Source organism: Triturus cristatus, chromosome 3_2 (assembly GCF_964204655.1).
Source record: "Triturus cristatus chromosome 3_2, aTriCri1.1, whole genome shotgun sequence".
NCBI lineage: Eukaryota > Metazoa > Chordata > Amphibia > Caudata > Salamandridae > Triturus > Triturus cristatus.
In genome coordinates, this window is record NC_140584.1 from 1025525101 (window position 1) to 1025541494 (window position 16394).

General features: G+C 47.0%; 1 protein-coding gene across 1 annotated transcript; it reads right to left on the bottom strand.

Moving 5' to 3' along the window:
• Positions 1-350: 350 nt before the first annotated feature.
• Positions 351-2226, bottom strand: LOC146859023 (uncharacterized). The gene has a single exon (XM_085647139.1). The coding sequence runs from the start codon at positions 2224-2226 to the stop codon at positions 967-969; it is 1260 nt and encodes a 419-aa protein (XP_085503265.1). The 3' UTR covers positions 351-966.
• Between the last annotated feature and the right edge of the window lie 14168 nt (positions 2227-16394).

Below are 16394 nucleotides of genomic sequence, written 5' to 3' on the forward strand. Positions count from 1 at the left end.
CTCGGGGAAAGTCCTGCAGGCTTGGAGAATGCCTAGTTGTTTTAGTTTTAGATAACTGGTAGCAGCCAACGGCCAGGAAGTTGTATTGCCTTGCCCACTTGCGTAATCTAAACCCACGCACACCACTTACTTACACAGAAACTCCAACACTCCTCTGGAGGTAAAATGAGCTTTATTAGTATCGTAGACAAGGGCAATAAGTCACTGAAGCTAGTAAGTTCTTAGGCACCAAGTGAAATAATGAATACTCCACACCATATATATACACGAATATGATATCTGGAATATAGATATATAAACAGTTAATGTACAAAACACCTCACCAGATGCATCTGCACCGGAGTCTTCAACATCCCTGGCCAAGCACCGAAAACACCAAGTCGGGAACCCTGTAGAGACTGGGGCACAGGAAGTAATCTCTCCGGGCACCAAAGTCGTCCCGCGAGTGCGTCCACTCCAAGACTGAGTTCCTGAGCTCCACCTCACGGACACCGCTTTTTATAGTTAAATCAACACGTTCGAGAACCCTCTAGCAGGCGTTCTCGCCCATCCATCCATCATAGGTGCTGGCCGCATCTCTGCGTCAGACCCACCCATACAGACCTGGCCAGATTCTGCTTGGGTGTGCCGAGGCAAAAGACATTCCTTTCCCTATCTCCGACCTTGGAGAGCCTTGCACAGCGCATCCTCCCTATGTCCTAGAGATAAGCATAGAATGCACAAAAACAGGCTCAAGGCACAAAATAACCTCACGAGGTATGTCTTGCACCAGCTCGTACTGGTTTACGTGAAAAACATGTTTGTTACTGCTGAAGTGTAACTACAGGTCAGAGCAGCACAAAATGGAAATGCAGTACAACAAAATGGAAGACCAGAGCATCACATGGAATCGAGGTCAATATGCAGTTTAGCACGTGTAACGTGTAAAATGGCAAATGCAATACATTCCACCCCTTAACCCTCGATTCACCCATCATATCCCATTGGTCTAAATACTATGGATCTGGGACGAAGAAGGGAGAGAAGATTAGGAATACATTGAATACAACAGCATAATGAAATAGAAACACCAATAATCACTACGATAACACCCAGGATATAACGAAGCTGTCCAAAATTAGGTAGCCACCCAAACAACCAATCCCACCATCCTTGATCAACATTTTGGGTAACCCCTTTCACTAAATCTTTTAAAGCATTAATATGTGCATGGATAGATGTAGAATGATCAGATAAATTAAAACAACAGAGCCCATCAAAGTCCTCGCAACCGTGGTTGTGTTTCAACAACAAATAATCCACAGCTGCCCTATTCTGCAAAACAGCTTTCCTCGTTCCTTGAACATCTAATAGCAAATCAGCTAAAGCGGCAGAGGTATGATTGAGATTCTTCGCAATTAAACAGGCAAGTTTAGCAATAGTTCTTGCATTATAAACGGACAGTCCTGGCACTCCTACAATGGAAATAGCCAAACTAGTATACTCTGCCCTGGAAAGCAAGTCAATGTTAGAATCACAATCCTCAGGTAATTGAACAGCAGCTCTCGGGGAGCGAATATGTGTGATAGACTGCATAGGAAAAAGCATAAGACTTAATCGTGATAAGGCACAAGGTCCTCCAGTTATATTAGCTGGTATGTAAGTGTATGAAATATTGCCACACGAAAAAAGCCATCCCTTAGATAATTTCACATGGTTAACATGGCTAGCGGCTAATACTGTATGATTACAGACCATATGATTGGTAACATTACTGCAAAAGCTATCATGTCGTGACTGACATAATGTTTGTTGATCAGTGGTCAATTGTGTGCTTTTCTCTAGTTTCAATTGGGCACACTTGCCAATTTTGGCAGGGTCACAAGTTAGTTGATAGCAAACGTCTCCAGTAGTGATGTTGTAGGTAACAATACTGGTCATGTTCCTCCAGAGATTATCTGTAACCTCCGGGCAAAAACGACAGTACTCATAAAGACTCAGATGTGTTTGAACATCCGTTTCCTCTACTACCCCATCAAAGTTAGTTTGGTTGAAGATGTGCAGAAGCACACGTGCAGGGGTAGGTACGGCAACGAGACACGTGGATATCATATCAGCTGTACTCTGAAGATTTCTCATACAGAAGTGGGAAGTGTTCAGCACATTTTCGGCCAAGTAGGTCCAGATATTATCTGGTTGCTGCAACAATGCTGTCATCCGACTCGGGCGGTTGATCGCCTTCGGCATCCCCGGGCCCTCCCGGACCCCTCCGGACACGCCCAAACACAGACCACACAGCGCAAGCATTGCAGCGGCAAGCCATACTGTGATCTAGAAACAGAAAACAAACTGGTATAATCACTCTCGTAAATAACATTTTTCAGCAGGTACATTTTCCCATTTTTCCTGTCCGGGTCTCATGATGACAAGGATATTATCCTTTCCTTTAGCGATTAATTCTGCAGGTTCAGGAGGTTTGTTTGGGGACTCAACCCATACTTTCGCCCCTGGGTTCTTATCAGTAGATCCGAACCCGCCCTTTCCTCGCACAGTTAGAAGGGCTGGGGCCGTCCCCTTCATGACATTTCCTCCATAAACCGGCATGATGACCATTTGGGCAACTCGGTCACCGGGTTGCACAATCAGATCATTGTCTCCACTGTTCAGCAGAATAACTTTGATCTCCCCCTGGTAATCGGCATCGACCACCCCTCCCAAAACCTGGATGCCTTTAAGGGCAAGCCCAGATCGAGGAGCTATCAGTCCGAAATGCTCTGGGGGAATTTGAACTCCAATTCCTGTCTCAATCAAGGTAATGTCTCGTGGTTGCAGTCGATAGAATTTCAGGGCATGTAAATCAAGACCAGCAGCTTCTGGTGTGGCACGATATGGAGCTAGGGCCCCGGGAGCTGTCTCCCAGTACAGAATCGTATTTGTGGCCACATGGGGCTTGATTTGCAAAGCTGGGGTCAACATGCGCATCAAAGGAGTTTCTGCATTAGCAAGGGGTCGGTTGTTCAAAATTTGCAATGCATCAGACAAGTGATCCCTCCACCCCTTCAATGACCCATCAGACAACTTTTTCAACTGGTCTTTCAACAAACCATTCATTCTCTCAATCAAACCCGCTGCCTGTGGGTAGTAGGGTATGTGATAGATCCACTCAATGTTATGCTGCACACAAATCTTGCACCATCTTTCCTTTAAAGTGTGACCCATTGTCACTCTGGACCTGCAAAGGAATTCCGTAATACAAAATCAACAAATTCAAAGTTTTCAGAGTGTTAGACTGGGTTGCTCTCTTGCATGGAAAGGCGATGAGATAGCCAGAATAGGTATCCACCACCGTGCAGGCATACTGACATCCTCGACTCATTGGCATTGGCCCGATGAAATCAATTTGCCATATTTGCCCTGGCAACTTCCCTCTGCCTAGCTGGCCTCTCACTACCTGTGGAACCGGTCTGTGTTGGGTATGCTGACAAACGGGACAGTGAATGATCGCAGTTTTAATCAAATCTAGGGGAATATGCATCCCTCTACTTTCTGCCCACCTGCTAGTGGCTCGCTCGCCCAAATGTCCGCTTTTCTGATGCGCCCATTTAGCCATTCCCACCAAGTCAGAATCCTGCGTCGCCACCTCAGCTTCACGAATCTTCGCTTCTTGGTCTGCAAAGGAATTGCACCAACGCTCTAGTGAGTCAGTCGGGCAATGAGCATCAACATGATAAACTGTGACTGTACTCTGGGACAACAATTCCCAAATCTCCTGCCACAACTCTTTTCCCCAAACCTCCCTATTGTGAATCATCCAATTATGAGCATGCCATGTGGGAAGCCAAGTGGCTAACCCATTGGCCGTGGACCATGAATCAGTATAAATATGACATGTACCAGGGAGCTCTTGCTTTAAAGCCTGGTAAACCGCGTACAATTCTGCAAACTGACTACTTCTTCCCTCTCCAGTAGTCGACAGCAACTTTTTGGTCACAGGATTGTATGACACCGCCTTCCAATGTCTCTTGGTCCCCACATATCTGGCTGAGCCATCTGTAAACCACACATGCTTTTTGTCCTCCGCGGACAACTCTGAGAATGGCCCGCCCCATTTCACTGGGGACTCTCGCACTTTGGGTACATCTTGCAACAGTTCTGCATCTACTACTGGAGTTTGCGCCACTTGCTCATGCAGCACTGCGGTCCCCTTAGGACCCACTCGTGCCCTGTCTTGTATGTACCATTTCCACTTTATGACACTAGCCTCCTGTGCATGCCCAATCCTGTGTGTCTTGGGTGAGCTCATCACCCATTGCATGATAGGAATTTCAGGTCTCAAAAACACATTGTGTCCCAAGGTCAATTGCTCGGTATCCACCAGAGCCCAATAACATGCCAACAACTGCTTTTCGAAAGGAGTGTACCGCTCTCCAGCATCAGGTAGTTTCTTTGTCCAAAACCCTAGGGGCACCTTCTGTCTCCCCTGTTTTTGCCACAGGCTCCAGGTCGCATACTGATCCTGGACTGTTACATTCAAATCAATGCTTCCCTCTCGTATGGGCCATAGATCCAGGGCACGCTGTATAGCCTCCTTCGCTGACTCAAATGCCTGTTGCTGGGCCTCCCCCCACTCAAACTCATGCTTCTTCCGTGTAACCTTGTACAGAGGGGCCAAGATCTGACTCAAATGGGGAATATGCTGTCTCCAAAAACCAAACAATCCAATGAAGCGCTGCGCCTCCTTCCTGTTTCGCGGCACTGCAAACTCCTTAATCTTTTGCCTTACTTGTGGCAGCACCTCTCTATGCCCCTGATGCCACTGAATACCCAAAAACTTCACACTTCGGGTTACTCGGTTGTTATCAGTGCGGGACTCTGAGCGCGAAGCCCTGTCTGGCTTGTTCCATTCCCCAAGCTCTCCCAGCTCACGAACTGCCTCGACTACTTCTCCTACGGAATTACCAGTTTCATTGATTAACAGAGTCATTATCACCGCTTTGTATGCAGGGGGTGCCAAACGAATGATTTTGTTCCGCACGGACACAGTCATTCTCTGACCCATCAAATCATACGCCTCACCTATAAGGATTGCCAGCTTCATTCCCTCCTCCTTAATTCTCTGCGAGGCATCTCGTAGGGTAAACCATGGTTTTTCATTCCCAGGCCAATCTGAATCTGTGGGGTACTTATGACTACATCCCTGTGCGGCTAGCTGCAACAGGGTAATTTGGTCATCACTATTGTAATTCCGAAAATGTCCCTGCACAGTGGGATCAGTACTGAGAGTGCAAAATTTGGCAGCATCTCCACTGTCTAACATTACTCCAGAAGCGCCTTGATCATAAAGGCGCACCATCCAAGTTAACAGTGCCTCGCCAGGCTTCTGTCTAAATCTCTCTAAAACATCACTAATCTCCTGTTGGGTAAAATCCTCCAGACTATTTAACATAATTCCCTGCGGGTTATGTGGACCGGACTGAAGTTTCCGTCTTAGGATGGGCTGCACTTCCACTCTCTTACTATTATTTACCTTCTCCTCCCTTTCTCTCTGTAAAGGCTGCTCTCCTTCCGAGGAGAACTCTGATGATTCCCAGATGTTAGAATCCCAGGTGGATGGATCAAAATCTAAGCCTGCTTTGGCAATCGCTAAATGGACTTTTCGCTTACTCACTCTACCCCTCCTTTTCTTGTATCTGTATTCAGCAACACGGACTGCAGCCCGTTCTGCTATAGTCTGATATGTTTCTAATTTGTCTTGTAATAGCTTATTCTGACAGGAAAGCATTGTAGACATATTCTTAGCTTCAACGAGTTGTTTTTCTAAGCTTAACTGTTCTTGCTGCAGAGATAAGCATTAGTCAAAAACTTGACGGTAGGCATGCAACAGAGCCCAACCTCGGCGGCTCACTGTATATAATTCTTTTCCTTTTTCTATAGGAACTTTCCGTAGACAATTTAAAACATCTTCTGGCGTTGCTTCGCCCAGACAGTCAAACCAGCTCTCACTTAATCCTGTGCTTTTAGCATACTCACGCGCCAGCGCGGAGTATGGCGTCGCCTCCCAGCCAGGAATCTGCATGGGGGCAAAAGGAATTTCACTTGGTGCCAACGAACCAAAACCACCTTTTGTCTTTTTAAACATGTTCCTCCCCGCGTAATTTTCGAATCCTGCCACCGACTACGCCAAAATGTATTGCCTTGCCCACTTGCGTAATCTAAACCCACGCACACCACTTACTTACACAGAAACTCCAACACTCCTCTGGAGGTAAAATGAGCTTTATTAGTATCGTAGACAAGGGCAATAAGTCACTGAAGCTAGTAAGTTCTTAGGCACCAAGTGAAATAATGAATACTCCACACCATATATATACACGAATATGATATCTGGAATATAGATATATAAACAGTTAATGTACAAAACACCTCACCAGATGCATCTGCACCGGAGTCTTCAACATCCCTGGCCAAGCACCGAAAACACCAAGTCGGGAACCCTGTAGAGACTGGGGCACAGGAAGTAATCTCTCCGGGCACCAAAGTCGTCCCGCGAGTGCGTCCACTCCAAGACTGAGTTCCTGAGCTCCACCTCACGGACACCGCTTTTTATAGTTAAATCAACACGTTCGAGAACCCTCTAGCAGGCGTTCTCGCCCATCCATCCATCATAGGTGCTGGCCGCATCTCTGCGTCAGACCCACCCATACAGACCTGGCCAGATTCTGCTTGGGTGCGCCGAGGCAAAAGACATTCCTTTCCCTATCTCCGACCTTGGAGAGCCTTGCACAGCGCATCCTCCCTATGTCCTAGAGATAAGCATAGAATGCACAAAAACAGGCTCAAGGCACAAAATAACCTCACGAGGTATGTCTTGCACCAGCTCGTACTGGTTTACGTGAAAAACATGTTTGTTACTGCTGAAGTGTAACTACAGGTCAGAGCAGCACAAAATGGAAATGCAGTACAACAAAATGGAAGACCAGAGCATCACATGGAATCGAGGTCAATATGCAGTTTAGCACGTGTAACGTGTAAAATGGCAAATGCAATACAGAAGTGTGTAAAGAGATTAGGTCCCTGGGGGAGTAAGATATAAATTGAGCAGAGTGACAGGCCCCAGGCCCCGACCGGCCGCGGACGGGCGCAGACGGGCTTGCCTTAGGCGCGCCAGCGGCGCGCCCGCGACATCGTTCTTAAAATAGCGGAAGTGCGTGGCGCGTGCGCAGGCAGCAACAACAACTATAACGCTACCCTTCCAATTGGGAGCGTGAAGGTGGCGAGTGCAAGTACAAATAGTAAGTAAACATGTAATTGACTCGACTGAAAATGTTTAAAATGCTAAAATACCCCCCAGGAGCATTGAACACAGCTCCTATGCCCCACAGATCAAATTTAAAACAAGTTTTAAGCAGTACAAAGTAATTGTGGCAGATATCAAACGCCTGGTCTCAAGAATGATGCTGCGCGGCCGCGACCTCGCTCCTAAAATAGCGGAAGTGCGTGGCGCGTGCGCAGGCAGCAACAACAACTATACCGCTACCCTTCCTATTGGGAGCGTGAAGGTGGCGAGTGCAAGTACAAATAGTAAGTAAACATGTAATTGACGCGACTAAAAATGTTTAAAATGCTAAAATACCCCCCAGGAGCATTGAACACAGCTCCTATGCCCCACAGATCAAATTTAAAACAAGTTTTAAGCAGTACAAAGTAATTGTGGCAGATATCAAACGCCTGGTCTCAAGAATGATGCTCCGCGGCCGCGACCTTGCTCCTAAAATAGCGGAAGTGCGTGGCGCGTGCGCAGGCAGCAACAACAACTATAACGCTACCCTTCCTATTGGGAGCGTGAAGGTGGCGAGTGCAAGTACAAATAGTAAGTAAACATGTAATTGACGCGACTAAAAATGTTTAAAATGCTAAAATACCCCCCAGGAGCCTTGAACACAGCTCCTATGCCCCACAGATCAAATTTAAAACTAGTTTTAAGCAGTACAAAGTAATTGTGGCAGATATCAAACGCCTGGTCTCAAGTATTGCCTTTAAACTGACTGATCTTTTTCATCTAGTGCTGCTCTGGCTCATTTTCTTCACCCTTGCCTTGAATTAAAAAACCTTCGCTGCACCCATTAGACCCAAATAGTTATTGTCCGATTTCATGTCTACCTTTATGGCAAAGCTGATGGAAAAAATCATGAATAATCAACTTGTCAGCCATGTTCAGGCTAAAAAAATCCCGGATGCCATTCAGTTTGGATTCCGTGCTGGTCACAGCACTGAGACTGCATTCATTAAGGCAACAGAGGAGATTAGGTTATCTCTGGATGGAGGCAGTAGGGCTGCCCTTTTCTTGCTTAACCTATTTGTAGGAAAAGTAGGTTTCTGTTGCTGTAACCCCTTTCCCCCCCCCCCCTCCACACACACGTTTTGCCAGATTCTTGATGCAATTTGTCTTGATGTTCTCTGGGTCTCTGCAAATCAGGTTCCCAGGGCCTGCGTTTTTTCCCAAAACGGTACCTTTGTACCACCAGTTGGCACCTCTCTGACCACATGCAAGTCCCTTGTAAAAGATACCATGGGTACCAAGGGCACTCTGACCAGGGAAAGCTTCTAAGGGCTACAGCACATATTGGCCCACCCTTAGAGGTCCTATACCTTAACAGACACACTGCACCAAAACATTCAGCCTGCAATGGTAGAGAAAAGTGAAGAGTAGACGCCTGCAACCCACTGCCTATGGTATAGGTAAGACACTCCTCTAGCTGGGTGCACTATACCACTCGTGAGGGTGCAGTTGCATGAGCACTGTACCCCTACAGTATCTAAGTCCATTCTTAGACATTGTAAGTGCAGTAAAGCCATAAAGAGTATATAGTCTGGGAGTTTGTCATTACGAACTCCACAGCACCATAATGGCTTTACTAAATTCTGGGAAGTTTGGTAGCAAATCTTTCAGCATAATAAACCCATACTGATGTCAGTGTGGGATTTATTATACCATGCACTCACATGGCATCTTAGAGATGCCCCCTGAGGAACAACCAGCCTCTGGTGGGTTCCCTGACTGGTAAACACTAGCCTGCCACCACGAGACAGGTTTCTGGACCCCTGGGGTGGGAGCATAAGCTCCCTGGGCCCAGAAGCAAACCCTCTCCTGGGCGGAGGAGGTCACCCTTCCCCGGGTCAGGAAAAGCCATCTGTGGCAGAGGAGCTTCAAAGACCTTGCTGCCTGTGTAACGAGACCTCCAGCCTCTCCTGCTATCAGGAGCAGGCCCCCTTCCTGTCTCCCCTCCTTTTCGGCTGGAAGACGGGCGGTAAAAATTACAACAGCTCAGAAGGTGTGCCCACCTCTCCCAACCCCACCCGTCAGGTGGGGGAGGAGAGGTGAAGCCCACTCTTCAGTGCCCGCCTTCTTGCAGATAGCAGGCACTCTCCTATCAGGGATGGGGATTGTGCCAACTCCCCCACGTGGGGTGAGCACACTAAGGGTGTAGTCACCCTAAGGTCAGGAGCCCATTGGCTACTAACCTCGAGACCCATAAAATGCACCCTAAATACAGTATTTTGGGGGAAACCTGAATCAAGAAGACAGATTCCCGCAACTACAAAGAAGGACGAAAGAAGACACCCAGCATAGGAGACTGCAGAGAAGAACTGACTTGGCCCCAGCCCTACCGGCCCTTTTGCAGTATCCAGAGATCCTGCACCAAAAATCGCCTTGTCCAGCAGCCAGCGACCTCCAGAACCTCTGGGAGAACTGACTGTCTTCAACAAAGACCAGATCTCCTGTGAACAGCATCTCTGTTCAAAAGAATCACAAAAGAAAGACTCCAAGCCTGCTGAAGACAATGAAACCAGACGCCTGGAACCACCACTTCCCCCGATGCCTACAACACGAGTCCAAGTGGCTCACCAGTCACAGTGAGGTCCCCCAGCACGCCAGAGTCTGAGTCCACCGTGGGTTGACTCCTCCAGGACTCTCTGACATTGCCTGAAGCCTCTGCATGGAGAAAGACCTCACCGCTTACCTCAATTTAGAATTTAGGGAGTTAAGTTCTCTATGCAAACCCAAAAACATTGCTATGGGGTTCCATCCCTCCAAACAAAAGCTCCGGGAGCTGTTGGCATGGTATGCTAAGGACCACCCCTCTGAGAAAAGTGAGGACCTCTCAGATGGGGAAGAAGGAGGAGGGGATGAGGATAACCTCCAACCCCCCCCTCACATCCGGGGGGGGGGGGGCAGCTCCCTGTGCCCCTGACTCCAAAAATACGTCTCACAGCACCTAATTTCCTACACAAGTGGGTCAGGTAATTCTGAGACCATTGAGGACAGCCTTAATGAAGAGACCAACCTCTTAGTGAGATTGGCCAAAAGATGAGACCTCGAGGCCAGACTCCTAGCTCTAGAAAAATAAAGAGCATAGGTGGCTTAGCTCCTATCAATGGGACAGAGAGCAATCTTATGATCCCAAAATTCCGAAAGGGATTATCCCCAAATCTGAGGGTGGTGATATCACCAAGTGGTTCACAGCCTTTGAAAGAGCTTGTGAAGCCAGAAAGGTGAGGAGGTCTCACTGGGAAGGACTCCTTTGGAAATTGTTCTCTGGTAAGTGCAGAGACAGACTTCTGACCCTTAGTGGGTCAGAAGCAGAGTTCTAGGAACTCATGAAGGGCACCCTGATTGAGGGATTTGGACTCACTACTGAGAAGTATAGAATTAGATTCAGGCGGGCTCAGAAAACCCAGTCAGCCCTGGGTGGATTTTGTAGACTACTCAATGAAAACACTAGGTGGCTGGTTGACTGGAAAGTAAAGTGCAAGATTATGATGGTCTTTATAATTTGTTTATGAAAGAACACAAAATAAGTAATTGCAGTGATAAAGTTTCATCAGTATCTGGTAGACCTAGGTCCAATTTCTCCCCAAGAATTGGGAAAGAACCAGTGGACCACTGGGTCAAGACGAGGGTGACCAGAACGTCCTCTGGGGGTATCCAAAAGAAAGGGATTACAAAACCTCCCAAGAGGAAAGACAGTGAGCATCTAGAAGATGAAAGTAAGGAGTCCCAGGTAGCCCCCCCCCCAAACTTGTCCATGAGGGTGAGCACAAAGACATCTCTCAACCTAAAACTGGGTACCAAGGTAAGAGTTGGGATCCCAACAAGGTATGGTGTCACAACTATCGAAAGACAGGACACTACCCCAAGGACGCTAGCTGTCCTAAAAACAGAGCCCCTAGTGTAGCTCCAGGGGTGCCAGTGTAGCTTTGGAGGGTGGTTCCTCTGATAAGCAAGTCCTTCTAACCTTTAACTGGAATATGGGCCCAAAAGGTGAGTTGGAGATTCCAGAGGGGAGTAGACACTTCCACCATCTACTGGTGATGGCATCCCAGCAACTAACCTGAGAAATACCTGTGCCAGCCACACTGTGGTGCATGACAGGTTGGTACTCTCAAATCAGTAGGTTTCATAAGAAACAAAAAGAATAAGGGCTATCCCAGGGGAGGTCACTGTTAGGCCTGTGGCTGTAGTGCCTCTAGAAATAGCTGGGCCCCTTAGTTGGAGAAAGGTGGTAGTCAATAAAGGCTTCCCCCTTGATTGTCTCCTTGGGAATGACCACCCAGAGGGTGGTCTGAGCCAAAGTGAGGTACTGGTGCAGTGCCAGACCTCATCCAAGGAACCTAGGGGTGACTGAACCTGCAGTTAATGCAGATAAGCCCCAAGGAAAAAGAATTGAAGGTGGACAACTGTTAGCCACAGTTCCAGTGGGCCAGGGAGATTCTATTCCAATAGTCCTCCCTAGCCCACAAAAAGACCTGACTCATCAGGCAACTGTCCAGCCTGAGTTGGTGACTCCTCGGCTGACAGAACAGAGGGTGTTCAGTACACCGTATAATGGCCCCCTTACCCTAAAACATCAGACATGCCACCAGAACCCAGAGAAGCCTGTAAGTTAGCCACTTCACCTACCAGTGAAAAGCTAAAGGTGTGGTTCTGGGCATTCACAGCTGTCAGTGGCCGCTGCTGGGTGGTAGCCTTCATGGCAGAACCTGTCCTTGGCATGGTAGTCTAGCTGCCTGCCAAATAGCAAGTTAGGCCCCCTGACCCTGTTGGTCATGGTGGGGTTACACAAACTGGGGGTAACTTCTGTGAGTAAGCTGGTACTTGCCCCTGCTAAGTTTGGATTCAGAGAGGTGCCTATCTCTGCAAATTCTACCTAAATATATGGGGTATAGACACTAAAGAGCTAGGAAAGGAGCATTGGGAATTAGGTCCTGAAACTGCTGAGGGAGGCCAGCTCCCCAAAGGGACTGACCTGGACAGAAGGCTGAAGGCAGAGTAGGCCTTGCAACTTTTAAACCACTTCCTCTACTCTTCCTCGCCTGAAAGACTAGGAAGACTCTCCTAGGTTTGGCTGAGTCTCCTGGCCTTTGGGCTGGAGGGAGGTGGGGGGCTTGTGTAGGAAAGTGGGTTTCTATTGCAGTACCCTCCCCCCCCCCCCCCCCACCCCCCCACGTTTTTGCCGGATTTCTGATTCATTTTGGCTAGATGTGCCCTGGGTCCCTCCCAATCAGTTTCCCAGGGCCTGCGTTATTTCCCAAAACTGTACCTTTGTAACCCCATTTAGCACCTCTATGGCCTCATGTAAGTCCCTTGTAAAAGGTACCATGGGAACCAAGGGCACTGTGACCAGGTAAGCCCTCTAAGGGCTGCAATACACATTGTGCCACCCTTAGAGGTACTGTACACTGCCATTGCAGACTGCGTGTTTTGGTGAAGAGAAAAGTGAAGAGTCGACATGGCACACATACCATAAGACATACATAACATCATTTCAAATATAAAATGAGTGCGGAAAGGAAAATGTACAATTCGTATTGGCCGGAAGACTTGTTGCATAATGAACAGAAAAAGGGAGGCATTATGAACAGACTGTCAAACAATATATATATGATTAAAAAACAAACGCAATAAAGTCATATGGCATCTTCCCGATTCTCCTCCCGTACAGTATCCGAACCCACACTAAGCAAATATGTCTGAAACGGGCCCATAGATCTCTTGGACGATTACGAGGCAGCATAAGGGCAGGATAATCATCAAAGAGTGTGTTGCAGTATACCACATCGGCGAGCCACTCGGTTGCTTTTGGTAAAGGCCCCTTCATTAAGAGCATTGCAATTCTGTGCCACGCTAACAATAGACAAAGTTACACTAATTTTCGATGGGACTTCAAAACATCAGTCATAGCCTAGCAGCGCCAGCAAAGTAAAATAAGCCAGTACCTCACCTGTGATCTCTCCCAGAACTTTAAATTTTGCATCCCAAAAGTGGTGCACACCCACACAATTCCATGCCATTTGAGCAAATCCGCATTTTCCCAAGCCACAATGAAGACACATAGAATCCTCTCTCACGCGATATTGGTACAGTTGAATCGGAGTATAATATACATACCATTCAGGGAAACAGTATGGATCACCGAGCAGTAATATTCCCACTGCCTCTCAGTAATTTCCATAGCCAGGTCGGCCTGTCATTCAGTACAAGCCTTAGAGGTCCTGGGACTGTTAACCTCCTGCGCAAGCACATACAGCACATTTGTGTCTGTTTTCAACAAATAAGTAAGAGTAGAACTTTCCGGGGGTTCAGACAGTTCGCTATCCAATAATGGTCCCCATGCATGGCGGGTTCGATAATAATGAAATTGCATTAACAAGGTTGGCGTTTCAGCCTGTGTTGTGACCTGTTCCCAGCTGCGAAGCACCTTTCCATTAAGGAAATCACCCTAACACTGTATTCCCAAGGCACGCAGGGTGTCTACTACGGCACACTCCTTACCCAATGGAAACCACTCTCACCATTCCAACAGCAATTTTGGAGAATACAGCAAAGTCACTGGTAACCAGGGAGATACTCCATCGCTTTCTAGACACGTGTTGTAACTCAGCCTGTGCATGTAACCAAAAATACGAAAACATTGTCTGTGCTGTTCTGTAGTATGCTTCAAAATCGGGAGCATTAAGGTCCCCTGCCGAATAAGGGAGAGTAAGTGTAGTTCACTGCCCTTGAGGCCGCTTGACAGCCCACTCCAAACGTAACATCAAGGGGTTCAAGATCCTGAACAGTGCACCGTTATTAAAATTGGGATATTATCAAATAAGAACAGATATCGTGGAAGTTCAACCATTTGCATGATAGCTATACGTCCAATAAGTGAAATGGAAGGTGTATCCAACGGTCTACCACCTCGGTTAGTTGCTGAATTGCTTTTCCATAATTGTCTCTTGATACCACTTCTATATCAGTGTGGCTCATTATACCCAGGTAACGTATCGGGACAGTGGTCTATTTAAGAACTGTCATAGGTTTCGTACTATCAGTAATAGGAAACATAAGAGATTTATCCTAATTTATACGTAGTCCTGAATGACCACCAAAGTGTACTATCTCCCCAAGAACTGGAGCAAGATTCTTGTCAGGGTCGTGAACATACAATAGCATGTCATCAGCATTCGCAGAAGTTATTAAATTGTATTAAAAAAAAAATGGGATGCCTCTGTGGGAATGATATTCCTGCAATGCACAAGCTAGGGGTTCTGCCACCAAACCATACAGTAATGGTGACAGTGGAAAACCCTGTTGCGTGCTTCTAGTAATAGTTATTGGGGTAGATACCAAGCCATTAACCTTCACACGGGCTGTTGGGTCTTTAGGAAGACTCGGATCAATTTCTAAATAATGTTACCAACTCCCGCACAACATAAATTCCCACTCGACAGAATAAAATGCTTTTTCAGCATCTAAAAAAAAAAGCTAAAGCATGTACACCAGGATCAATTGAGAAATAGTACCAAAGAGGGTGCGAAGATTGAACTTAACAGAGCACCCAGATATAAAGCCTGGTTGTTCAGGACTCACAATACCAGGGAAAAGAGGCACCAGCTGATTGGCTTGAACCGTTGCAAACAATTGTAGCACTTCGTTGGGAGACATTGAAAAGAAACTACGTATCAGCGCTCATCAAGGTGCCGTATTGATGAACCGCCCCGCCCTGACTTTACTCTATTGTTTATTGACCCCACATATTATTTTAACTCATTGGATTGGATCTTATCTACATTTGCATATTAGAATAAAGAATTTGCTACTAGCATAGTGTCTCTAATCAACAGGACTTATCTGTCCTTTTCAAAACCGGTTGAGGATTTCTAATCACCTGTATAATCAGTTAATGAATATGCCGCTCATGCCCTGAAGAAGTCCATTACACTGGACGAAACACGTTGGCTGTTTCCTTACTACATAACGTTTGTCACGGCTGAATCACTTATGAATATATTTTAAAAAAAGATTTGAAGAATATACTCTATTGGACATGGATTCTGTTCTTGTCAGAGCCCACGAAGGGGCTACCAGGAAGAACACTGCATCATAGCGTCTCGAGCCGTACACCTGAACTACAAGTCCCATGAGGCTCGGGGACGCGACGCTGGTGACGTCAGAACGCCGTCGCGTCCGAGCGTATGAAGCAGAGCAATAGCTCGTCCGGAGAGAGGTGCAGTTACTTCAAGGCGGGTAAGGGTGCTTGGCACCGACTCAGTTTCCCCGTATTGTTTGGGCAGTAACAGCGCGGATCTCTCCGCTCCTTGTGGTGGCGTTGTGGGTGTCTTGCTTTGCGTTTTCAAGACCCCGTCTATGATTGAAAAGCATATTCTAGTAAAGCGCTTTCAGAACCCGGGAACATTTCTCTGGATAGGTTCTTCCCCCCCTCCTAGGAATACGAGGAGGACGTAGCCTTCGTAGAAAGCTCTGAGGTAGAGCTCAAGTCGTGACAGTTGCCTGGAATAGATAACTCGAGGTCATCTCCTGTTGGCGAGCGCTCGGCTGCTCATGCAGGGAAGACGGCAGTGACTTTGTCCAAGTTATAATACTGTTTCTTTCCCTGTTGGCGAGCTTTCCATATAGCTCTTGCGGGGAAAGAATTTTGTCCTGGCCCTTATACAAGGCCGGCTGGCCTTTTCTTCTTAGGGTTGATGCAAGCTAAGGAAAGGGTCGCACTTAGCTGGAGATACAGACAAACTTGAAAATGAAACCGATGCGATAATACCGGAACTTCTGACGCATTTCCCTGGTATAAAGTCTGCTAAAACACTGTGGTATTGAGTTATTGATTATATTTTGCACAAGACTTGTATCTGTTATGCTCATTGTGGCTCCTGATGATAAGGAGAAGTTCACTCCATCATGAACAGTTATTGCTGATGAAAAGTGAACCATTTGGATTATTGCTGCTTGTTTACTTTTGTTGCATGCCTATTTTCAGACAGAGGGACTGCGAGTGAGAAGGACTGTGGCTCTTCCTTCCCCTGTTTCAGTTTACCGTAAAGTAGCTTGAGGTGGGTAGTCCAGATATAAATGC